The 20135-nt window shown below is 43.6% G+C and overlaps 1 protein-coding gene across 1 annotated transcript in view; it reads left to right on the forward strand.

Moving 5' to 3' along the window:
* Window positions 1-20135, forward strand: part of LOC138249505 (cyclic nucleotide-binding domain-containing protein 2-like) — a 611285-nt gene continuing 591150 nt past the window's right edge. The window contains exon 1 of the mRNA XM_069203460.1: window positions 1-108. Coding sequence (XP_069059561.1) covers window positions 83-108 — 26 coding nt within the window. The 5' untranslated portion in view covers window positions 1-82. The remainder of the gene's footprint in view (window positions 109-20135) is intronic.

A 20135-nucleotide genomic window follows, 5' to 3' on the forward strand; every position in this document is an offset into this window, starting at 1 on the left:
AGCGTGGTGACGCAGTTAGCACTTGTGTTAGAGGCACAGGAACAGGGCACGCTGTAAATTCATCTGAGGAGAAGACAAGGGCATGGAAGACCCCGCCTGTCAAATCAGGTAAGTAGTAACTTATCAAGTGTTTCCTTTCAATGGGTTGAATGACGTAACAGCTTTATTTTAAAGAATCCCTCAGATATCTAGCATCCTTCTTTGCTGCTTCAAGTGAAGTGAGCGTGCCACTGTCCGGTTTCCACCATAGTCTCTTCACACACATTATCAAACAGGCCCACGTTCCCTGTGTGGGTATAGAAGTGATTGCGTTTCAGTTGTGTGAACAGTGTGCTCTGCGCCTGGCACTGTGGATTTGCAGGGATCCCGTCATTTGTAGGTACAGAAAATGTAACAAAGCTATTTTTTTGTGATAACAAATGATGTAAGTATACAAAGTTGATGTCGTGTCTTCTGAATACTGTACCATAATTACGAGCCTCTGGGAAACTAGTTTTGTTCTGTTTCGTTCAACTGCAGACTTGCCCTGGCCTTCAGCTCACCCTTTACGATGGGCAATCAAGTGACCGTTAATTAGGCAGCAGAAATAAATTCATATGATGGATTTCTGTAGTACTTAATTCATGTTTTTAAAGAATTTAGTTGCAGTGTGTGGTCGTGAACTATGCCGAGTGGATAAGCACCTGAATCACAACAAGGATGCCGTCGTTTTACAAACCAACCATGTACCAGTGTTTGAAATCCTCTGGTGGTAGAGGTCCTTTAGGAGCCCATTCCTGTTAGCAAGTTGGTGAGTTGGAAGGGACACAAACCCTATTGAAAACGGAGGCTGCTGCCCCAGCACTGACCCCAAAGGCGATAGTGAACTGGAGCACAGGTCTTCAAAGGAGAAGCACTTGAGAACACTTGAGAGTGTGAATGCAGACTACTCAGACTATTCCATTTGTTCCTTTCCCCGGTGAACCTTTATTCAAGATGAATAAGATTCTGGTCTACCTGTGCGGAGAATGGAGATTGGTGCCGGGTGGCCTGCAGTGTTGCAAAACAGAAATTGTGAGAAGTTAGAGACTATGGAGTAACATTAGGGGATTGTGACGTGGCAGGTCGTATAAAGTGTGGCCTACAGTGGTGGTACTGGGACACCTGACTAGGAGAGTAGCAAAGACAGCAATGACTTCAGAGACTTGATGGGATTCAGCTAACTTTTAAAGTACCCTCTGATGGCTCCTATTTAATAAAAACGTACGAAAATAGAACTGATACTCCAACCAAATTACTTATGTGGATATATGGGCATGGCCACTGAACTTATGCGTCAGGAGAGGGGCCAAATCATGTGGCAGGGTTGAGTAAATTATGTGGTAAGAAAAGGCAAATTATGTAGAAGAATGCGGCACATTTTGTAATAGCATGTCTTTATTTCATCATTTTTAAACTCAGTAACACTGTACGGACATTGGTTGCACCCCATTAGTACCAGTTTAATACCCAAATATAGCAATAAGCAATAGAAAGATGGTCAGTCCATCTTTGCAAAGGGCCTTCCACCGTGCAGCAACACGTCACTGCAGTTTTAGTAACTTTTGAACCGTTTGAGCTAGAAACAACTTTTTTTGTTAACATCAGCAGATTATGCAGCAGATGATAGATTATGTGGCAAATGCAGCAAATCTTTAAGTATGCGAAAATCGGCATGGCCACACAATTGCATTATTCCAGTGGCCCTGTAGCTGGGAAATTCAACGTTATACAAAAACAATAGAACTTCAGTGATGAACAGCACATGCATTTAGCCAGAGAATCAACTAAAAATAACAGAGTTTGAGAAATTCAAAATAGTTTGATGCCTTTCTACTTGGGCCAATCAGAACATGTGACCACACTGTGTGAGAGTGGGGCTGGAGAAGTAATATTCTGTAAAACTAGTAGGAGTTCACTTACAATAGCAAAATAAGTTGTCTGCCACTGCCTGTCACAGTTTGGGAATATTTCTCTATGGAAAAGCACAGCAGAAATGCCTCATAACTTCTTGAGTCTCGCAATTTAGGATAGAGCATGAGCCTGCACCTCTAGTGCGCTCAAGTGAGAGGGAAAGGGCTGCAATGGAACTAATTAGCTAAATAAAAACTTGCCTGCCTCCAAATAAACTCAGAGAAACAGATAGATCGCAGAAGAACATTGGGATACTCAAAATCTGTTAACTAAAACAACCTTTATGATTTGCATTAAAATCCTTAAAAGGTGGTATGAAATAGCCTACAGGGCTCATTACCAGAAGCTAAATGGAAAAGATAAGGTTTTGAAGTTAGTCATTAAATGAATGAAATGGGAAATAAAGATCTTAACCTAGGAGGAGAGAACACTGATACCTAAGTTATGACCCTGGAACCAAATGTGAATTAGAAGGAGAGAAATGATCAACATCTTCAAAACAGACAGTTTAGAAACTATCTTGGAGGTTTGGAGAAGGTGCTGGGCTAGATTTTGAAAGCCCAGATCTAGACAGAATGACCAGAGGTGCTTGGTAGGCTAGGCAAAGATTCAAAGGTCTCTAGAGAATAAAAATGAATTTATTCACAGTAAAAGTAGGTTTTAAAGGCTTAAAGGGAAAAAAGGGACTTTATTTGAGGGTGAGAAAAAAATACAAGTTGCAGCACCTCTAGGACGGAGCCCTTGTATCTTGCTAAAACCTGAAGGAAATTCACCCGGGATCATACTAGCGAAAAGTGGATAAACTGTCTTCAATTACTGGATGCGGTCAAATGGGAATGACCAAACCCTATGATGTAGCAAAAGACAAATGGCACATCTCAATCATTAAATGCACTGTAGCAAAATCCATGTGCAGGTATGGGATATGAAACTATCTGATTGGTGGATCTTACTAAGAACTGGAGGAAAATAACATTCCCTAGATTCCTGCCAGATCACATCCAATAAAAAAGCCACACACATCCTTTATTAGGAGGTATTAAATGTGGGTAGTTGACTTGTCTGTTCTCAAAGAGTGATAAAAGGTAAGATCATAAAAGAAGTTCTTAAGCACATACATACACCATTATTATTTTCACAGCAAAACTCATGTTTACCATAACCCTCATGTATATGAATGATATCAGTTTGCTATAGTTAATCATCACAAGCATTTGCCTCCACCCCCGTACACCTATGGTATTGAATGCAGGGTTGAGAAGGTATAGCAGGCCCCTGAAGGCAGTAGATGGGGGCATGAGAATTATCATAGGAAAATGTATGCACTAGTACTGGAATCAATATCAAAAGAAGGATCTAGGCAAATAATATAGCCTCACTGGTTGGAATTTGTCAGAAATGGGGTCTTTGGTTGGCAGTCAGGTAACGTCCTGTCCAAGAAAGGACCCTCACTCTAGCCAGGGTAAAAGAGAATCACCCTCAGCTAACCCCCGCTCACCCTCTTGGTAGATTGGCACGAGCAGTCGGCTAAACTTCAGAGCTCTAGGTGTAAAGTATTTGTACCAACACACACATTAACTTAATGGAAACGCTACAAAATGACACAACACAGGTTTAGAAAAATAGAAAATATTTATCTAAACAAAACAAGACCAAAATGACAACAATCCACAATACACAAGTCAAGTTATCAATTAAAAACCAAAAAGAGTCTTCATGTAATTTTAAACACAACGCTAATGCTGTTAGTGTGGAAATGTACCTGGGTGCATCAAACATAACCCGCACGGGTGAGTGTGTGTGTCAAAAAGAGCTTGTGATGCGTTGATATCACTCACGAGCGAGACCGTGCATTGTTTCTCCTTCCATCGAGTCGGCGTGCGTCGTTTCTTCTCTCCGCAGGAGAGCGATGAGTCAATTCGAACCTCATTCTCGGGTCCAGGCAGGCCTTGCATAATTTTTACATGCCCAGTGGTGTTTGCGTCGAAAATCCTGCCGCACGATGATCCAAAAACCACGTAGTGCGGGTTGCAATCTCACGAGCCTCCGTCAGTGATTCTAGGCATAATTTCTCCAGCCATCGATCTTCTGGTCGCGTTGCAGGTGAGCGTTGATTTTTAGCTGTGAAGCTGGCGGTGTGTTGATTTTTCAGCCGGAGATCGGAGTCACGTCGATCTTTTCCCCGGACGGCGGTAGGTGCATGGATTTCTCACTCTTGGCCTGCCAGCTTCTCCTTTCAGTGGATGGGCACCACTTGGCAGAGTAGGAGTCTCAAGCGAGGCTCCAGGTGCTGGCAGAGAGAAGTCTTTGCTGTCCCTGAGACTTCAAACAACAGGAGGCAAGCTCTAAATCAAGCCCTGGGTGAGCTCTTCATAAGAAGGAAGCCAACACAAAGTCCAGTCTTTGTCCTCTAGCACAGGCAGAAGCAGCAACTGCAGGAGAGCTCCACAAAGCACAATCACATGCAGGGCAGCTCTTCTTCCTCAGCTCTTCTCCAGGCAGGGGTTCCTCTTGGTTTCCAGAAGTGTTCTGAAGTCTGTGGTTTTGGGTGCCTTCTTATACCCATTTTGCTCTTTGAAGTAAGCTTACTTCAAAGCAAGGTCTCTCTTGTTTGTGAAATCCTGCCTTGCCCAGGCCAGGCCCCGGACACACACCAGGGGGTTGGATACTGCATTGTGTGAGGGCAGGCACAGCCCTTTCAGGTGTGAGTGACCACTCCTTCTCTCCCTCCTAGCACAGATGGCCCATCAGGAAATGCAGACTGCTTCCCAGCTCCCTTTGTGTCACTGTCTAGTGAGAGGTGCAACAGCCCAGCTGTCAAACTGACCCAGACGGGGAATCCACTAACAGGCTGGGTCAAAAAAATGGTTTAAGCAAGAAAATGCTCACTTTCTAAAAGTGGCATTTTCAAACGCACAATCTTAAAATCAACTTTACTAAAATATGTATTTTTTAATTGTGAGCTCAGAGACTCCAAAATCCAAATGTCTATCTGCTCCCAAAGGGAATCTACACTTTAATCATATTTAACGGTAGCCCCCATGTTAATCTATGAGACAGACAGGCCTTGGAACAGTGAAAAACAAATTTAGCAGTATTTTACTGTCAGGACATATAAAACACATTACTATATGCCCGACCATAACCATACACTGCACCCTGCCCTTGGGGCTACCTAGAGCCTACCTTAGGGGTGCCTTACATGTAAGAAAAGGGAAGGTTTAGGCCTGGCATGTAGGTACACTTGCCAAGTTAAATTCACAGCTTAAAACTGCACACACAGACATTGCAGTGGCAGGCCTGAGCCATGTTTACTGAGCTACTAATATGGGTGGCACAACCAGTGCTGCAGGCCCACTAGTAGTATTTGATTTACCAGCCCTGAGCACCTCTAGTGCACTGTATTAGAGACTTACTAGTAAATCAAATATGGCAATCATGGATGAACCAATTACATACACATTTTGTATAAGAGCACTTGCACTTTAGCACTGGTTATCAGTGGTAAAGTGCCCAGAGTAACAAAAACAGCAAAAACACAGTCCAGCACACATCAACAACCTGGGAAACAGAGGCAAAAAGTTAAGGGAGACCACTCCAAGGATGAAAAGTCTAACCAAATTTATACTAATTTTTCTGAAAAACTTTACTTTGTGTGGAGAATGAGTCAGAGTTGGTCTGTGTTACTCCTATTTTTTTGTAGCAGCCATAGCATCACTGAATTTAAATAAAAGCACCATTCAGAAGATTTAAAAGGTGGGTTTCTGGCCGGCAGAGGCATGCACCCTGTCCAAGCAGGAACCACAATCCTAGTCAAGGTAAGCCAGATACACACCATAAATACACCTGTGCTCACATTCTGGTATCATGGCACAGAGCAAACTGGCTCAATTAATACTAAAGTATTTGTGCAACACTTCAAACAGTGCCACAGTGAAAACACCACAAAAATATTCTATACCGGTTTAGAAAGATATATTATATTTTTATGAATAGAACAACTCAAATAAAAAAACTTCAATAGGTAGAGTTGACATATGAATTTGTAAAGAATAAACATAATCATAATGCTTACAAGCATAAAGCGTCAACCGGGGCCAGCTGTCTCTGGACCGGGTCAAAACTTAAAAGTCAGGCCGACCGTGATAGAGCATGGGCCAGATACAGGGACTAGCCTTGGCTCGAAGAAAGAGTACCTTGGTTATTAGATGTGTCATTGTCAAAGCCGATATACAAAAAGGAGGTGATGCGAAATTGCCTAGGTAGTGCATTGGTTCCTAGCTGCACAAAGTCAGAGATGTGTCAAAAGCTGGAGTTGTTGCACCATACAGTCAACGATGTGGTGTCCACGATCCTCACCGCAGGGACAATAAGTTGGCGTCAGGGGGTATGTGCCGGTTTTGATCGACGCTACAGCATTTATGCATAGGTTCTGGCAGTTGCAGCACTTTATATCCACTTCCAAGCGCCCAGAACTGGATTGGCACCAGTGAAGGACAAGACTCGCAGCAAAAGAATTCCAGATGCTGTTGCAGGATGATTAGAAGTCTTTGATGCCTCTGAGACTTAGAACAGGGGTCAAGCAAGCCAACATACCCTTGAAGGCACTGAGGGTACAAGTCCAGTTGTTCATCAGCAGCGCAGAGGGAAGCAGGCAGCAGGGCAGCACAGCAGAAAAGCACTTCTTGCAGAGCAGCAGTCCAGATTGTCAGACCTTGTAACAGCACAGCAGTCCTTCCTCCTGGCAGAGTCTTCACAGGTCCAGTAGTGTACTGAGTGGGTAGCGTCAGAGGTCTAGTATTTATACCCAGTGTGCCTTTGAAGTGGGGTGACTTCAAAGAAGGGTCTTTGAAATGCACAGAGGTCCTTTCTTCATGCCCTGGCTCCAGAATAACTACAGGGGGGCATGCAGACCATTGTGTAGGAACAGGTCACTGCCTATTCAGGTGTAAATGTGAGGCTATGCCCAGCTCCTCCCCCCTATCCTGCCAAGTATGGCCCATCAGGATGATGATGGCCCAGCATTCACACCTAAGTGCCCTTTTTGAGTGGCTGTTTGAAGGGAAAGCACAAGCCCACCTGCCACCCCACCAAGACGCGTATTGGATGACAGGCTGCAGGCACAGAGGGCTCAGAGCAGAAAAAATGTAAACTTTCCAACAGTGGCATTTTAAAAATTGTGAAAGTAAATCTGATTTTACCACTAAAGAGGATTTATCATTACAGTTCCATAGGTACTAAACATGACATATCTACTTCTCCTCATTTAGGAATTACAGGTTATTAAATGTAATATGGAATCCCCAATGTCAACCTATGAGAGAGGTAGGCCTCACAGTAGTGAAAAAAACAATTTGGGATTTTTTTCACTATCAAGACACGTAGAACCTAACAGTATATGTCCTGCCTTTTAATTACATAGCACTCTGCCCTATGGGCTACCTAGAATCTACTTTAGTGATGACATATGTAATACTAGTAAAGTTTAAGGCTTGGCGAGAGGTTTTAAATGCCAAGTTGACATTGCAGTGGAAACGGCACACACAAGCTCTGCAATAGAAGGCCTGAGATATGCTTTAAGGGCTACTTGAGTGGGTGGCACAAACAGTGCTGCAGTACCACTAGTAGCACTTAATTTACAAGCCCTGAGCACTTACAGTGCACTTTACTAGGGACTTATAAGTAAATTAAAAATGCCAGTTGTGGGTTTCCCAGTCAAACAATGTTTAGGGGAGAGAGCACATGCAATTTAACACTAGTCGGCAGTGGTAAAGTGTGCAGAATCTGAAGGCGAACAAAAATAAATCAGCAAAAATTTGAGACAAGTATTCAAAAGGGTTGGGGGAAGGCCACCACAAGGCTGTCAGGTGCAATAAGAAGATAAAAGATGTTAAACGTGAAGAGCAAGCAAAGTTTGCTTAGTTCCATAAAAAGAACCAATGTTTCTAGAACACCTCAAGATATCACTTCCTACATCTCTGCAGGAGTTGAGGTATCACACAATGGTCTTGGGGGTTCAAGGGTCAATATGCATGAATCTGAAACTCTAAACATATTGCTGTCAAGTGAGGAGATGATAGAATTCAATGATCTACTGGAATTATCCTGAGCAAGGTAACGGTTACAAGTCGTGAAGTTGTTATTGGTGTGGGGGGAACTTTATGTTGCTAACTGAAACATTATTCAGAAAGCTAGAAAAAATTATGAAGTATTAGGCACATCTCATCAATTTACCGCTGGGTAGGATAGTAGCCATCAAAAATAATGTGCTTAGCAGGGTGCACTTTAATTTTCAGACCACAGCTAGTCTGCTATTTAAGAGAAATATTCTATCATTCCAGAATAACACAACAGAGTTTATGAGGGGCAGGGGAGAAGAGCTCAGAATACCTACAAACGTTTCTCTATGGTAGACTTGAATATTTTAAAGTACTATCCGATATTCCCGAATGAACTCAGTCAGGTATTTTGTTAAGGAAAGTACTTTATGATCTAAAGTGGCCAGATGTCTGCAAAGGTAATTGTGCAGCTAAAGATGCATTGATTGACACATAATATTACCCCATGATCGCATAATATTATGCAGTAATAAATGCCATCCTGATGTTGGATACTGGGCAGATAAAGGCATGGTTTGCTTTGTAAATTTTAGAAACACCAATAGAACTGTTGTGTGTGAATATTTAACATTTCCGCTCTATACCACTCCCCCTAAATGGTATTTGAACTACACCACTCAAGAGCTGGAATTAACCCTTTTCCTGGGTGGGAAGTGGAACAGAACACTACCAAATTTTACAGGGTTGCAATGAATATGGTGGGGCTTTTCCACAGGGGAAAAAGAAATGAAGAAGGGAGAAAAGGTGCACTTAAATAGCAGCACCATTTTCCTCCAAAGCAGAATTGTACTATGCATACAGTTACTCATTATGTGAATGTTACCTAACCAAAAAATCTCATGACTTTCTGAGGAATATACCTGGAAATATTTGATTTGTGCAGCTTTCCTGCCATGCCCTTGAAAAGATTTTTGAATCCTAAAACACATAGGGGGTTATTACAACTTTGGAGGAGGTGTTAATCCGTCCCAAAAGTGACGGTAAAGTGACGGATATACCACCAGCCGTATTAAGAGTTCCATAGGATATAATGGAGTCGTAATACGGCTGGTGGTATATCCGTCACTTTACCGTCACTTTTGGGACGGATTAACACCTCCTCCGAAGTTGTAATAACCCCCATAATGTCTTTCAAATGGGAATGGAAATTTCCATACTTTTATGATTTAACTGTGAACTGGCCCACTAATTCATATGGAACAAGTATTTGATGGGTGTGGAGAATCACGGGAAATGTAATGTGGGGTTTATTGAGGGTCCCCACAAATTACAAAGTTAAGAGTTTGCATTTATGTCTGGCAAGGAGTGATGAGCTTAGTGGTTGGGATGAAATAGTACTAAAGGAAACTTAAGTCAATCTGTATATTCTCATTGTCACTGATGTGGTTGGAAAATAATTATCCAAAAGGAATTTGTTGCAAGCAGATTGATATTTTATTTATTTCTCCAGAACCAAATCAAATTATTGTAAAGCTATAAACCTAACTTTGGGCTTCATGAAAGTGGCAGGTGTTAGTTATATCAACATATATATTTGGTAACATATGACATAGAGGAAAAATGTGTAGATTGTTTTTTCATCTTCCATGTAGTTAACAAACAATCATGGGTGACAAGGTAAGAGGATGCAAAAATATGTAACAAGATATATGTCATAATATCCTCCTTAAAAAAATATAAACACAGAACAGAAAATCCCTCTGGAAAATTCCATGGAGTTGGTAGTACGTTATGAACATACTGAAAACATTTTCACATGAAAATTGTTGGACTTGGCCCTCTCTGCAGGGACAATCCTCAGACCTTTTTCTTTTACCCCTCCCTTTCTGAACCTGTTTTTGTTGGTCTTAGTCTCTGTTCTATATATCAATGCTAACCAGTGCTAAAGTGTTTTCGTTATCTTCTTTAAACATTGTGATATTGGTTTACATCCAATTGGCATACTTAATTTACTTGTAAGTCCTTAGTAAAAAGGCAATACAGGTACCCAGGACCTGTAAATTCAATGCTACTAGGGGACCCAAAACTCTGACTGTGCCACCCACACCAGTAGCCCTTTAAAACATGTCCCTGACCTACTATTAGAGCATGTGGGTGCAGTTTAAACTTCAATTTTGACCTTGTAAAATAAATATTTTGCCAGGACTAAACCTTTCTTTTTAATATTTATGTCACCCCTAGGTTAGGCTCTAAACAGCTCATAGGGAAGGGTGTGTTGCATTTAAAAAGTTGGACATGTACTTTAAAGTTTTACATGTCCTGGTAGTGAAAAACTCTTAAATTTGTTTTTCACTATTGCAAACTCCACCTGACCCATTGGATAACATTGGATTATCTTATTAAATTTAATAGGTGATAGCTTTTGTATGGGAAGAGGTGGGCATGTCATGTTGGTGTCCGAGGAATTGTAATTTAAAAATCCTTTTTAATGGTAAAGTCTGATTTTAAGTCACAATTCTTAAAATGGCACTTTTAGAAAGTTGGTATTTCTTGAAATAACCTTTTGGTGCCTCAAGCCTGTATCGTGGGTCACACGACTAGGTGTAGTTGGCAGCTGGCCTTTGTGTATTCCTCTCAGACAGTATGACAATAGATAAGCTGGGTGTTTTGGAAGGATGGGATATCTCTGGCAGGCTGGAGAGGAGCTATCATCTACCACACTTGCACTTCAAAAGGCACTGGCTAAGCGCGCACACAAAGGACTTCACATTAGCCCTTTGTGCCCCCTGACAGACTGGAACAGGGACAGAGAGGCAGGAAATTCAAGACACCTCTGTAGGGAGAAAACTCCAGAAGATTCTACCACTTCAAAGTGAGCATCCAGTATAAAAATAGTCCCATCTGACCCACTCTTCAGTACACTCCTGGACCTGTAGATACTATAGATGAACAACACCCTGCTTCCCTGTGTCTCAAGGCCTGTCAAGATTGCTCAGAAGGAAGACTGGACCCGCACTCTTCACCCCAGGCTGAAGTGACTGCAGGGGTCAACTGACTGATCTCCTGTTTTGAGCTAAAGGGACACGACAAGCTCCAGAGGCCTCTTTGCAACTACTCAGCTGACCTGTTGCACCTGGACCTGCCTGGACCTGCAAGTGGACCTGCCTGAGCCATGTTGGCCTGTGCTGCAGATCCTGAACCCTTGGTGTGGCATAAGTTGAACTGCTCCTTGAAAGAAAGAAGAAATCCTGAAGTTTTGGGCTCTTTGTGACCATGAACTGGCCCGTTTGCACCCAGGTCTTGCCACCCACGCTGACCACCAACGCAAAACGTCTGCGAACCCGACATTACCGTGACTGCCGACAGTGTGAGATCTGCACTTCTCGCTAGAGCATTGACAGCCTGCGGTGACAGCCACTGTATATCTATAACAACAACTATCTGGTATTCACGCTACAGTGAGGATGTTTTGTGACACTTGCCCTGCGCTTCATGGCCTCCTGCAGATAACTTTTTCAGTGGAAATAACTTGGTGCTTGTATCCGTCTCTCGCTTCATTGCAGTTGGCCTGAACTTGTGACTTTCACTCGGTCTGGCATGACCAGATAACTGCAAGTGTTGCTGTGTTTTCAAGCACTATACTTACCTGAAAGTTTAAAAATTGCAAATCTCTGGTTGTACTGATTGGGTTTTTATCACTGTGGTGTTTCGTAATGTATTAAATTTTATTCTACTTTTTCTAAATTGGTATGGGATTTTTCTTCTGTTGTGTCTTCACCATACGACTGTTTATGTGCCGCATAACTATTTTACACATTGCCATTAAGTTAAGCTTGTCGGCTTTGTGTAAAGCTACCAGAGGGTTAGGCGTAGGTTAACTTTGTGACTTTCTGTAGTTTACCTTGACAAGGTTTGTGGCTTTTGCTTGAGTGGTGTTTCACACCCCTCAACTAACCACCCAATTTCTCACAAATATCCAATGAGCATTGGAGGGGAATGCTTAAAAATGTGCGGATAACAAAACATGGTTCTGTCTTTATTCAAAATTTACCTTTATTATGCCATATAGGGGGTCATTTTGACCTTGGCGGTCTTTTTTAAAGACAACCGAGGGACCGCCGTGCGGAAGACCGCCAGTGGTGGCGGTTTGCCGCTCGGCCTATTATGACCGTTGGCAGCTCTCTGTCCTTTTACGGATGGAGAGCCGCCAACAGCCATACTGGCGGGAGGCGGGGAAGTGGAGGTTGCTCCACCTCCACCGCCACGCCAACAGAACACCGCCCAGCGAATCACGTCCTGTGATTCGCCGTGGCGGTGTTCTGTTGGCGGTGTGGTGTCGGCGGAGCTGCCCCATGGCTCCCGTCCCCTCCCGGAGGATCGTCGGACCAGGTAAGTCGATCGTCCGTGAGGGGAGGGGGGTAGGGGATTGTTTTGTGTTGTGTGGGTGCATGGGGGTGTGCGTGTGTGTATGTAGAGGGGGGTGTGTGAGTGTGTGTATGCTTGCGGGGGTGTTGTGTGTATGGGAATGAGTGCGTGTATGTCTGTAGGTATGTCTATATGGATGTGTGCGTGTATGTTTGAATGTGGGTGTGTGTGTCTGACTGTGTGTGTGGATGATGGCATGTATGTCGGCGTGTGTGCGTGTAAGTGTGTAGGTGGTGCCTGCGTACGTGTCGTGTGGATTAGGGTGATGTGATGTTGGGGGTCGGTGTGGGGAGGGGGGCCCTGCCACCTTTGGGGGGTGGCAGGGGTGGTGGGGGGGTAGGGGAGGGAGTCAGACTGGGGGTGGGGGAGACCCCTATCAGTGCCAGGGAAGGGATTCCCTGGCACAGATAGTGCTTACCGCTATGGATTTCATGGTGGTTCAAACCGCTGGAAATCCACGGCGGTAAGCTGGGTCCAAATACCGCCGGCAGTCTAGTGACGGCCGCCGGGCTGGAGACCCAGGTCTCCAGCCCAGCGGTCGTCTCCGCCCTGGCGGGCGGAACGGAGAACCGGCAGATGACCATGGCGGTAACCGCCATGGTCATAATTCCAAAAAGTAAGACTGCCAGCTTGTTGGCGGTCTTACCACCGGTTCTCTGCCTTCCGCCAGGGTCATAATGACCCCCATAGTCTTCTGTGTGAATCTCATGGGCAAAAGCAAAAAAGAACTGACATCCCCCTGTGACTCTCTAAGATTTATGCCTTGCAACTGGTCTCCTGTTCATTGATTTGATTCTGTACAGAGATCAAGCATGAATCCATGCGTACAGGTATTAATGTAACCAATAATGACCAATAGCCCTTCTTTCACTAATCCTATGACCATGAACGATGTTAGTTAAAGATGGTAGGTTCTCTTGCTGTTGATATTTATGCAAGCTGTAAACATCACAAGAGACGTTTAAGTTCAACCAAAAGAACTCTCAATTTACTTTGACTTCTACGGTTGGAGAAAATGTAACATTTTGGTAGATCATAACAAATTCCATGAATACTTGTGGAACGATCAATCAGTCAGCTTTCCAGGAGTAATCACACACATAAGTATTTTTGCATGAGTCCATCTAGCAAATGCACCTTTTAAGTTTGCATAAATGCTTTCCCACGGAAAAAGTCCTTTTCACGTACAATCTCACCAATTTGTGGGGTGTTTTATCCTAATTTCCTCTTTTGATATGGATTTAAATGCACAATTAACCTTTATCATCAGCTAATGCCTTAACAATTACCTTATTAAACAGGGTTTAAGTAAACAATTAAAACGGTAATCAGAACACATACAGCTAAGATAAGCTTTGATTCTCATCCACCTCGAGGCATTACAGAGTAACGACTTTCTCACTTTTACTGATCTTGTTTTTATTGTTTTTAATATTGTCTGTATTAATTGCCTATTGCAGCAGAATAAAAATAGGAGGCCCTCCCCGGTCATTAAGTGTGGCAGGTCCTGTTAGCTAGTGCTCAGGACCAGCAGTAATAACAAGTGCACATTGAAACAGGTCACTAGTGGGCCTTACATGCATGGCTGTAAACCTTCAAGAGGTGTATTTGTTATAGCTAATGTTTGCAGTGGATGTTTCATGGACCATTTTACATAAAGATAAAGTTCAAGTTTCTAAACAAATGGTAAACATTAATCATCATTATTTACAAACTCACCTAGCCCTAAGCAGACATTTCACCAGAGAACTAAGAGGACATTATCAGGCTTACTGTGAAATGCCAAGCCAAAACCTTTAGGTGATTATTTACAAGCCACACAGGGAAAGGGCAGCAATGCACTGTATTTACAAGGTATGGTGCATTTTGGTCCTTTTCCCCTGCACTGGTGCACAAATTGCTGCCCAGCACCAACACAGGCACCCTTGCACTATAGTGCAAGGGTGTCTGCGTTGTTAGCAGGACTGTTTCTGTGCAGGAAGGGCCAAAAACAATCCAGAGATGCATTTTCCTCTTTCCTTGTGTGCCCCTGAATGCAGCACACATCGAAAGAGCAAATAACAAGGAAAAAAAAAGATAAAGAGCAGCAGTCATATATATGCCAATTCTAAATATGATTCTATTTGTAAGTGTCTAATGAAGCAATAAAGAGAAAGAAAATGGAGTGTGTTCAAGAGGAGCAGCACACATGTTTGTGGGAATGTGTGTGTGTGAGAGAAAAAGATTGAGAAGATGTTGAAAAGAAGGAAGGTGTGCATGCAGAAAGGGAAAATGAAAAATCTATGATAAAGAGGAGGCAAAGCAAGGGAGACATGCAGATTTGTTTTAATCTTTGTGGAGTAACATAACACTTCATATATTTATCAAGCGCATGATTCCAGTTGACATGTTTTAGGTCACCACCTTCATTACAGAAGACGTGCCTTATGTAAAGGATTCAATTTCTCTCTTCTTTGGCATCACCCAATCCATCTCACAGGGAAAATTACACTGAACACCATTACATAGTTGCAGAGCAAGAAATGTTGGCCATATATGATGCTTTGAAGGAGTCATGCCAAGACTGTTGAGTGCTAAGCACACAACATAAGTGTTCACTGATAGTTACAACCACTAGCTGCTATGTTATGTAAGGTGACTGACCTCAAGAAAGTTATGGTAGACTTTTCTTGTGTGATATAATTATATCATCTTACATCCAGGGGCAGTCAATTACAAGGTGGAATCTTTGTCATGTGATGCCTCAGGAGAGGGCACACCAGCACTTGAACCTTCACCAAGCATATCTGAGAAACAGATCATTAAGTTTCTTGGCTTCGGTAAATTCCTAGTAAAATATTTGCCTTATTATCCCGAGACCTGTTGCCCTAGAGAATGGGTTGCTGTTTGAACAGCAAAAAATTTACCTACCTGACAAAAATATGTACTCAAGTGTCAAAATAGTGTCATCTATTGACCTGTGTATGCCACCCGGGCTAGTAGAATACATGAAACGTGGCCTCTCAATATTTCTGGTAGTCCAACAAAAAGGATAATGTGATTGTGTAAACCCTCTTTGTGACATTTCCTGTAGGGCAGAAGTAGATTGCTTCATGCTGCAAGGACTACTACAGAACATCACAGCCCTTCCTCAGCTCCTGCGCAGACTTCATCAAACGCTTACTTGTAAACAAAGGGATTATAGCAGTGCTAACTGACACTGAGAACGTAATCAAAATCGCTCCCTTCTTACCATGAACCAAGTTCTCTACTGTTTCTCAAATAGCACAGTTGTCGCTCACCCACATTGTATAACATATGGTCTCCCGGAAAAGGTTATATATGACCAAGGACCACAATTGACTGCAAGGTTTTGGCACAGTTAATGTGCTGTTCTGTAGGGGATTTAAGCATTTCTGACAGCTAAGCCAAATGAGTGAACTAGCCTCTCAAACACTAATTTTGTTTCTACCTTGCTGACTGTGCTGTTACTTGGGTGGATTGGATCTGATTTTGGTACTGGGATTTGCAAACAACAATGTGAAACATGCTTCTACAAAGTATTCTCCTTTTTATGCATTTTATGAGTTCTGTATAAGAGTGTTGCCTGTGTCAAAATCTAAACACCTTTGTCAAGTACCTAATTTTCAATGAAGACTTGACTTGCTGTCATGTACAAAGGCTCGGTGCAATCTGGCGTCTGCTAAAGTGAACTAAAATGGAATTACCAGTTCCCATTTATGCCCAGGTCCAACATGCTACTTTTGTGACATTGAGTGGTTGTCCAACTGGAATCTTACATTCCGTCACTTGAACTGTTTTCACCCAAGGAGTGTTGGACCATTTGACATATTGACACAGATATGTAAGCTATGAGCTGTGATTGCTGGCTCCTAAAAAAACTCAACCCTATCTTCCACAACTTTTTATTAAAATCCATGGCACTGATCTCAGGGCCATGTTGTCTGCCTCTTTTGAATAACGGTTACTTGGAAAATGAGGTGTTCTATGCTTTGCATTCTTGCTGGGTTGGCCATCATTTGTAGTAACATCTCTCTGAAGAAGCCCTGAAGACAACTCAAGACGTCTGGTTCATGGCCCATGATTGTGGATACTTCTTATTGACTTCTGCCTTCCAAGCCATGGCGACGAACAAGGCTTATGGTGGGGGATGTCATTTGCCTGGCAGTGGCCAATTACATGTCAAGGACCCTTTATGTGTCTGTGTGAATTTACCATGGTGGTGTAGGGCCTTGGATGTGGAACCGTCCAGTGTTGGTATCTCCTGTCTCTTCTTGTCTGTACCACCGACTGAAAACACCATCATTCTTTGAGATTACACTTCATGTCATGTTTTGCATGGTGGCCAGTTATGCTTCTCATGCATAAAAGGAAAGCCAACCATGACATGCTCCTCAGTATTCCATGCTTCAACATTACAGTGACAGTGGCAGGTCTGTGCACCAGATCTGTGCAGCTGCTCCAGAACTTTGAACCATCCATCCTGTGCCCATGGATTCTTTAACTCCACTCCTCACCTAGTCTTCATAGCTACTATGCTCAGGAGCCATGAATAAAATTCACAGCTATAGGGCTAACGTCCTTCTCGAGTTGAGACAGAGACCTTCCTTTTTGTTTCAACATTGCATCACTGGGTTTCAGCCCTTCTCTGAAGCTGGTGTAAGCTGTTCCTTTAAGAATGACATTGGATAACTGTAAAAGATAATGCAGTGGCTTCCTCTAGACGTTATAGTACCATCTATTGTCCTCAAGAGCTTTGACCCACCCTAGAAACACGTTTTGCAAAACCTTTTCAAGGAACTGCTTGGTGGATGCTTGGTAAATTGAGATAACAACATACAAATTCTTGCAAAGATTATTTTTGAGAGTAATAAGGAGAATTCAAGAGGTCAAATACCCCTTGAGTCTGATGAGTGTGAATTAAAAAATGTGGTGGTAACTTAAACAACATGAAGTAATTTTTCACTGAGTGAACATGTTGGTGACCATCAGCCATTCTGAGTTTGTGCCACTTACAAAGTGAGCCTGAGTCAGAAAGTTTCCATATGGTGACAATTACCTGGCTTGTTTTTACTAAGGCTCATATGATTTGAGTTAAACAGCATGTAGATTGCTCTCCCTCCTCTATGCTTTTCATGTTGGAAATATGACAGTCACACTGAATATTATCAAACAATCATGATTAGGTTTTGTATCTGTCAGACCTGGCATCCTTGGTGTGGTTTCCTCTGACTTTTTGTCTTAAGACCTCCTGTTTTTCTGGCTTCATTTTTGCTGGCTTTAGGATCCTGTGCACGTTGCCAATGATAAGGAATATTAAGGTGCAGGTACTCTGTACTCTAAACATGGTAATATTGGCTTATCTGCAATTAGCATACTTACGTTACTTTTAAGTCCCTAGTAGAGTGCACTTTAAACATGCCACTGAAGAGCCTGTGTGCAGTTTTAAACAGCCATTTCGACCTGGCAAGTTTACCCACTTGCCATGCCCATACCTTCCTTTTTAGTGGATGTACGACAGCCGTAAGGTAAGTCCTAGCTAGCCACAAGGGCACGGTGCAGTGTATTTAAAACGTTGGACATGTACTTTTAAGTTTAACATGTTCAGATAGTGAAAAACTGTTAAATTCGTTTTTCACTACTGCAAGGTATGTCTCTCCCGTAGATTAACATTGGAATTACTTTAATACAGCTTTTGAGTGTAGTTTCCAGCTGGACAAAGATTGAAATTTGGAGCTTGATGTCTCTGGACTCACAATTTAAAACCACAACTTATGCTGAAGTCCGGTTTTACACTGTAAGTCTGAAAATGCCACTTTTAGAAAGTTGCCATTTTCTTACTTTAACCTTTTTGTGCCTCTGCCTGTCTCTGAATACATGTCTGGGGTGGGTGACAGCTGCCCTTTGTTCATTCCCTACAGTTCCGCACAAAGGACAACGGTTGCTGAGGTTTACCACTTACACCCTGGCTGATACAGGCTGATTAGTCTTCCTGGGCTAGATGGGAGGGAGGAGCTGACACGTGCAGTTGTATAGAGCTGTGCCTGTTCCCACAAAAAGAGTTGCATAACCCCCTGTAGAGTGTCTGGAGCCAAGGAAGGATGGGCAGGGACTTTGTGCACTTCAAAAGCATCTCCTTAAAGTCTCCCCCACTTCAAAGGAACAATTGGGTATTAGAGATGGACCCTATACCCCACCAAATCAGTACACTTCTGGATCTGCTGACATTCTGCCAGTAAGAAGGACGTCTGTGCTGCCAGGAGGGACTGCCACTCTGTTGAACTGCTTTGCTCTGTTGGTCTGCTGCCTCTTGCCTGGGAATGAGAAGGATTGGACTTGCCTCTCTACATTCTCCAAGAACATAATTGGCTCTAAGGTCTTGCTGGCTTGCCTCCTGTTCAGAAGTCTCCGGGCCATCAAAGACTTCCTTCAATCCCGCTTCAGCTGCCAACTGTGAGTCCTGCCCTGCCAGGAGATGCCAATCCAGTCCTTGGTCTTGAAAGTGGTCTTTGCAGCCTTTCTTCTACAACACATTCACCACTGAGGGTTCTACACTTCACCCCGAGAACCTCACATTGATGACTGCGTGGCACAATGATGACCTGTTCCCTTACTGCACAGAACGGAACTGACGCATCGCCTTCACATTGTTTACTTGCTGTTGATGCAACCCTCCATATAAGGTGCTTTTTAGCAGGCCCTGCGTGGCCCTGTAGCCGGCTCCCCTACCCAGGCTGATCTCGGCCCCAGGGACTCTTTCCCCCGGAGCCGGCCTAAACATGTTTTGTGGGTGGAGAGGGTCTGCGCAGCCCCCCCAGATCGAGCTCAGCCCTGGGAATCCCATCCTCCGGGGCCAGCCTAAACTGTTAATTTTTTGGGGGGAGGGGATCTGCAGTGCCCCTCCCCCCGGTTGATCTCAGGCCCATAGCCCCATCCTCCAAGGCCCACATAAACATTCAGTTTTTTTGGTAGGAGGGGGACCATGTTGCCCCCCTCCCTAGGCTGATCTCAGCCAAGGGGGCCCCATCCCCTGGGGCCCAGCCATGTGACCTGAGTGACCTGCAGGGCACCCAGTCGCAATGCTGGGGACCACGGGGGAACCCCTAGGTCCCAGCCAGCTGCCCACCTCCTGCAGGAGCCGGCATTGCTGTCAGAGAGAGGGAGCTGCTAAACATGCAGCTCCCTCTCTGCGAAAGCAATTTTTCCTCTGTTTCCCTGCCTGCATCCTAGGATGGCGGTCCCTAGGTTCATTATTGGCTCCTCAAGGGGGGCCCCTCTCCAACTTAACCCAACTCCGGGAAAGTGGTGGTTCAAGGGGCTGGGGGTCCACAACGGACCCTCTTCATTAATTTACTTCAGCATTGGAAGGTGGCCGTCCCTCCCGATTTACATTTACTTTAAAGCCCCAGGAAGGTGACAGTCCCTGAGGCTGCAGGAAAGGGGTATGTGGGGGTGCAGCCTCCTCATTGTATATACTTAGCTGTCCTGGGGAGGGGTCATCCCTGGGTCTGCAGGGAGCCCGGGTGCTCCCCCGCACTATACTTACTTTAAAGGTCCAGGGAAGTGGCGGTCCCCGGGGATGCAGGGGTAGCCCTTTCACATTTATTTACTTGAAGCCCCGGGGATATATATATATATATATGTTTTTAATTCATATTTTAATGTTTTTATATCTTTTCTCCTTGTGATTGCGAGCCCTGAAAACGCTCTTCCTTGTAA

Source organism: Pleurodeles waltl, chromosome 8 (genome assembly GCF_031143425.1).
Source record: "Pleurodeles waltl isolate 20211129_DDA chromosome 8, aPleWal1.hap1.20221129, whole genome shotgun sequence".
Lineage (NCBI taxonomy): Eukaryota > Metazoa > Chordata > Amphibia > Caudata > Salamandridae > Pleurodeles > Pleurodeles waltl.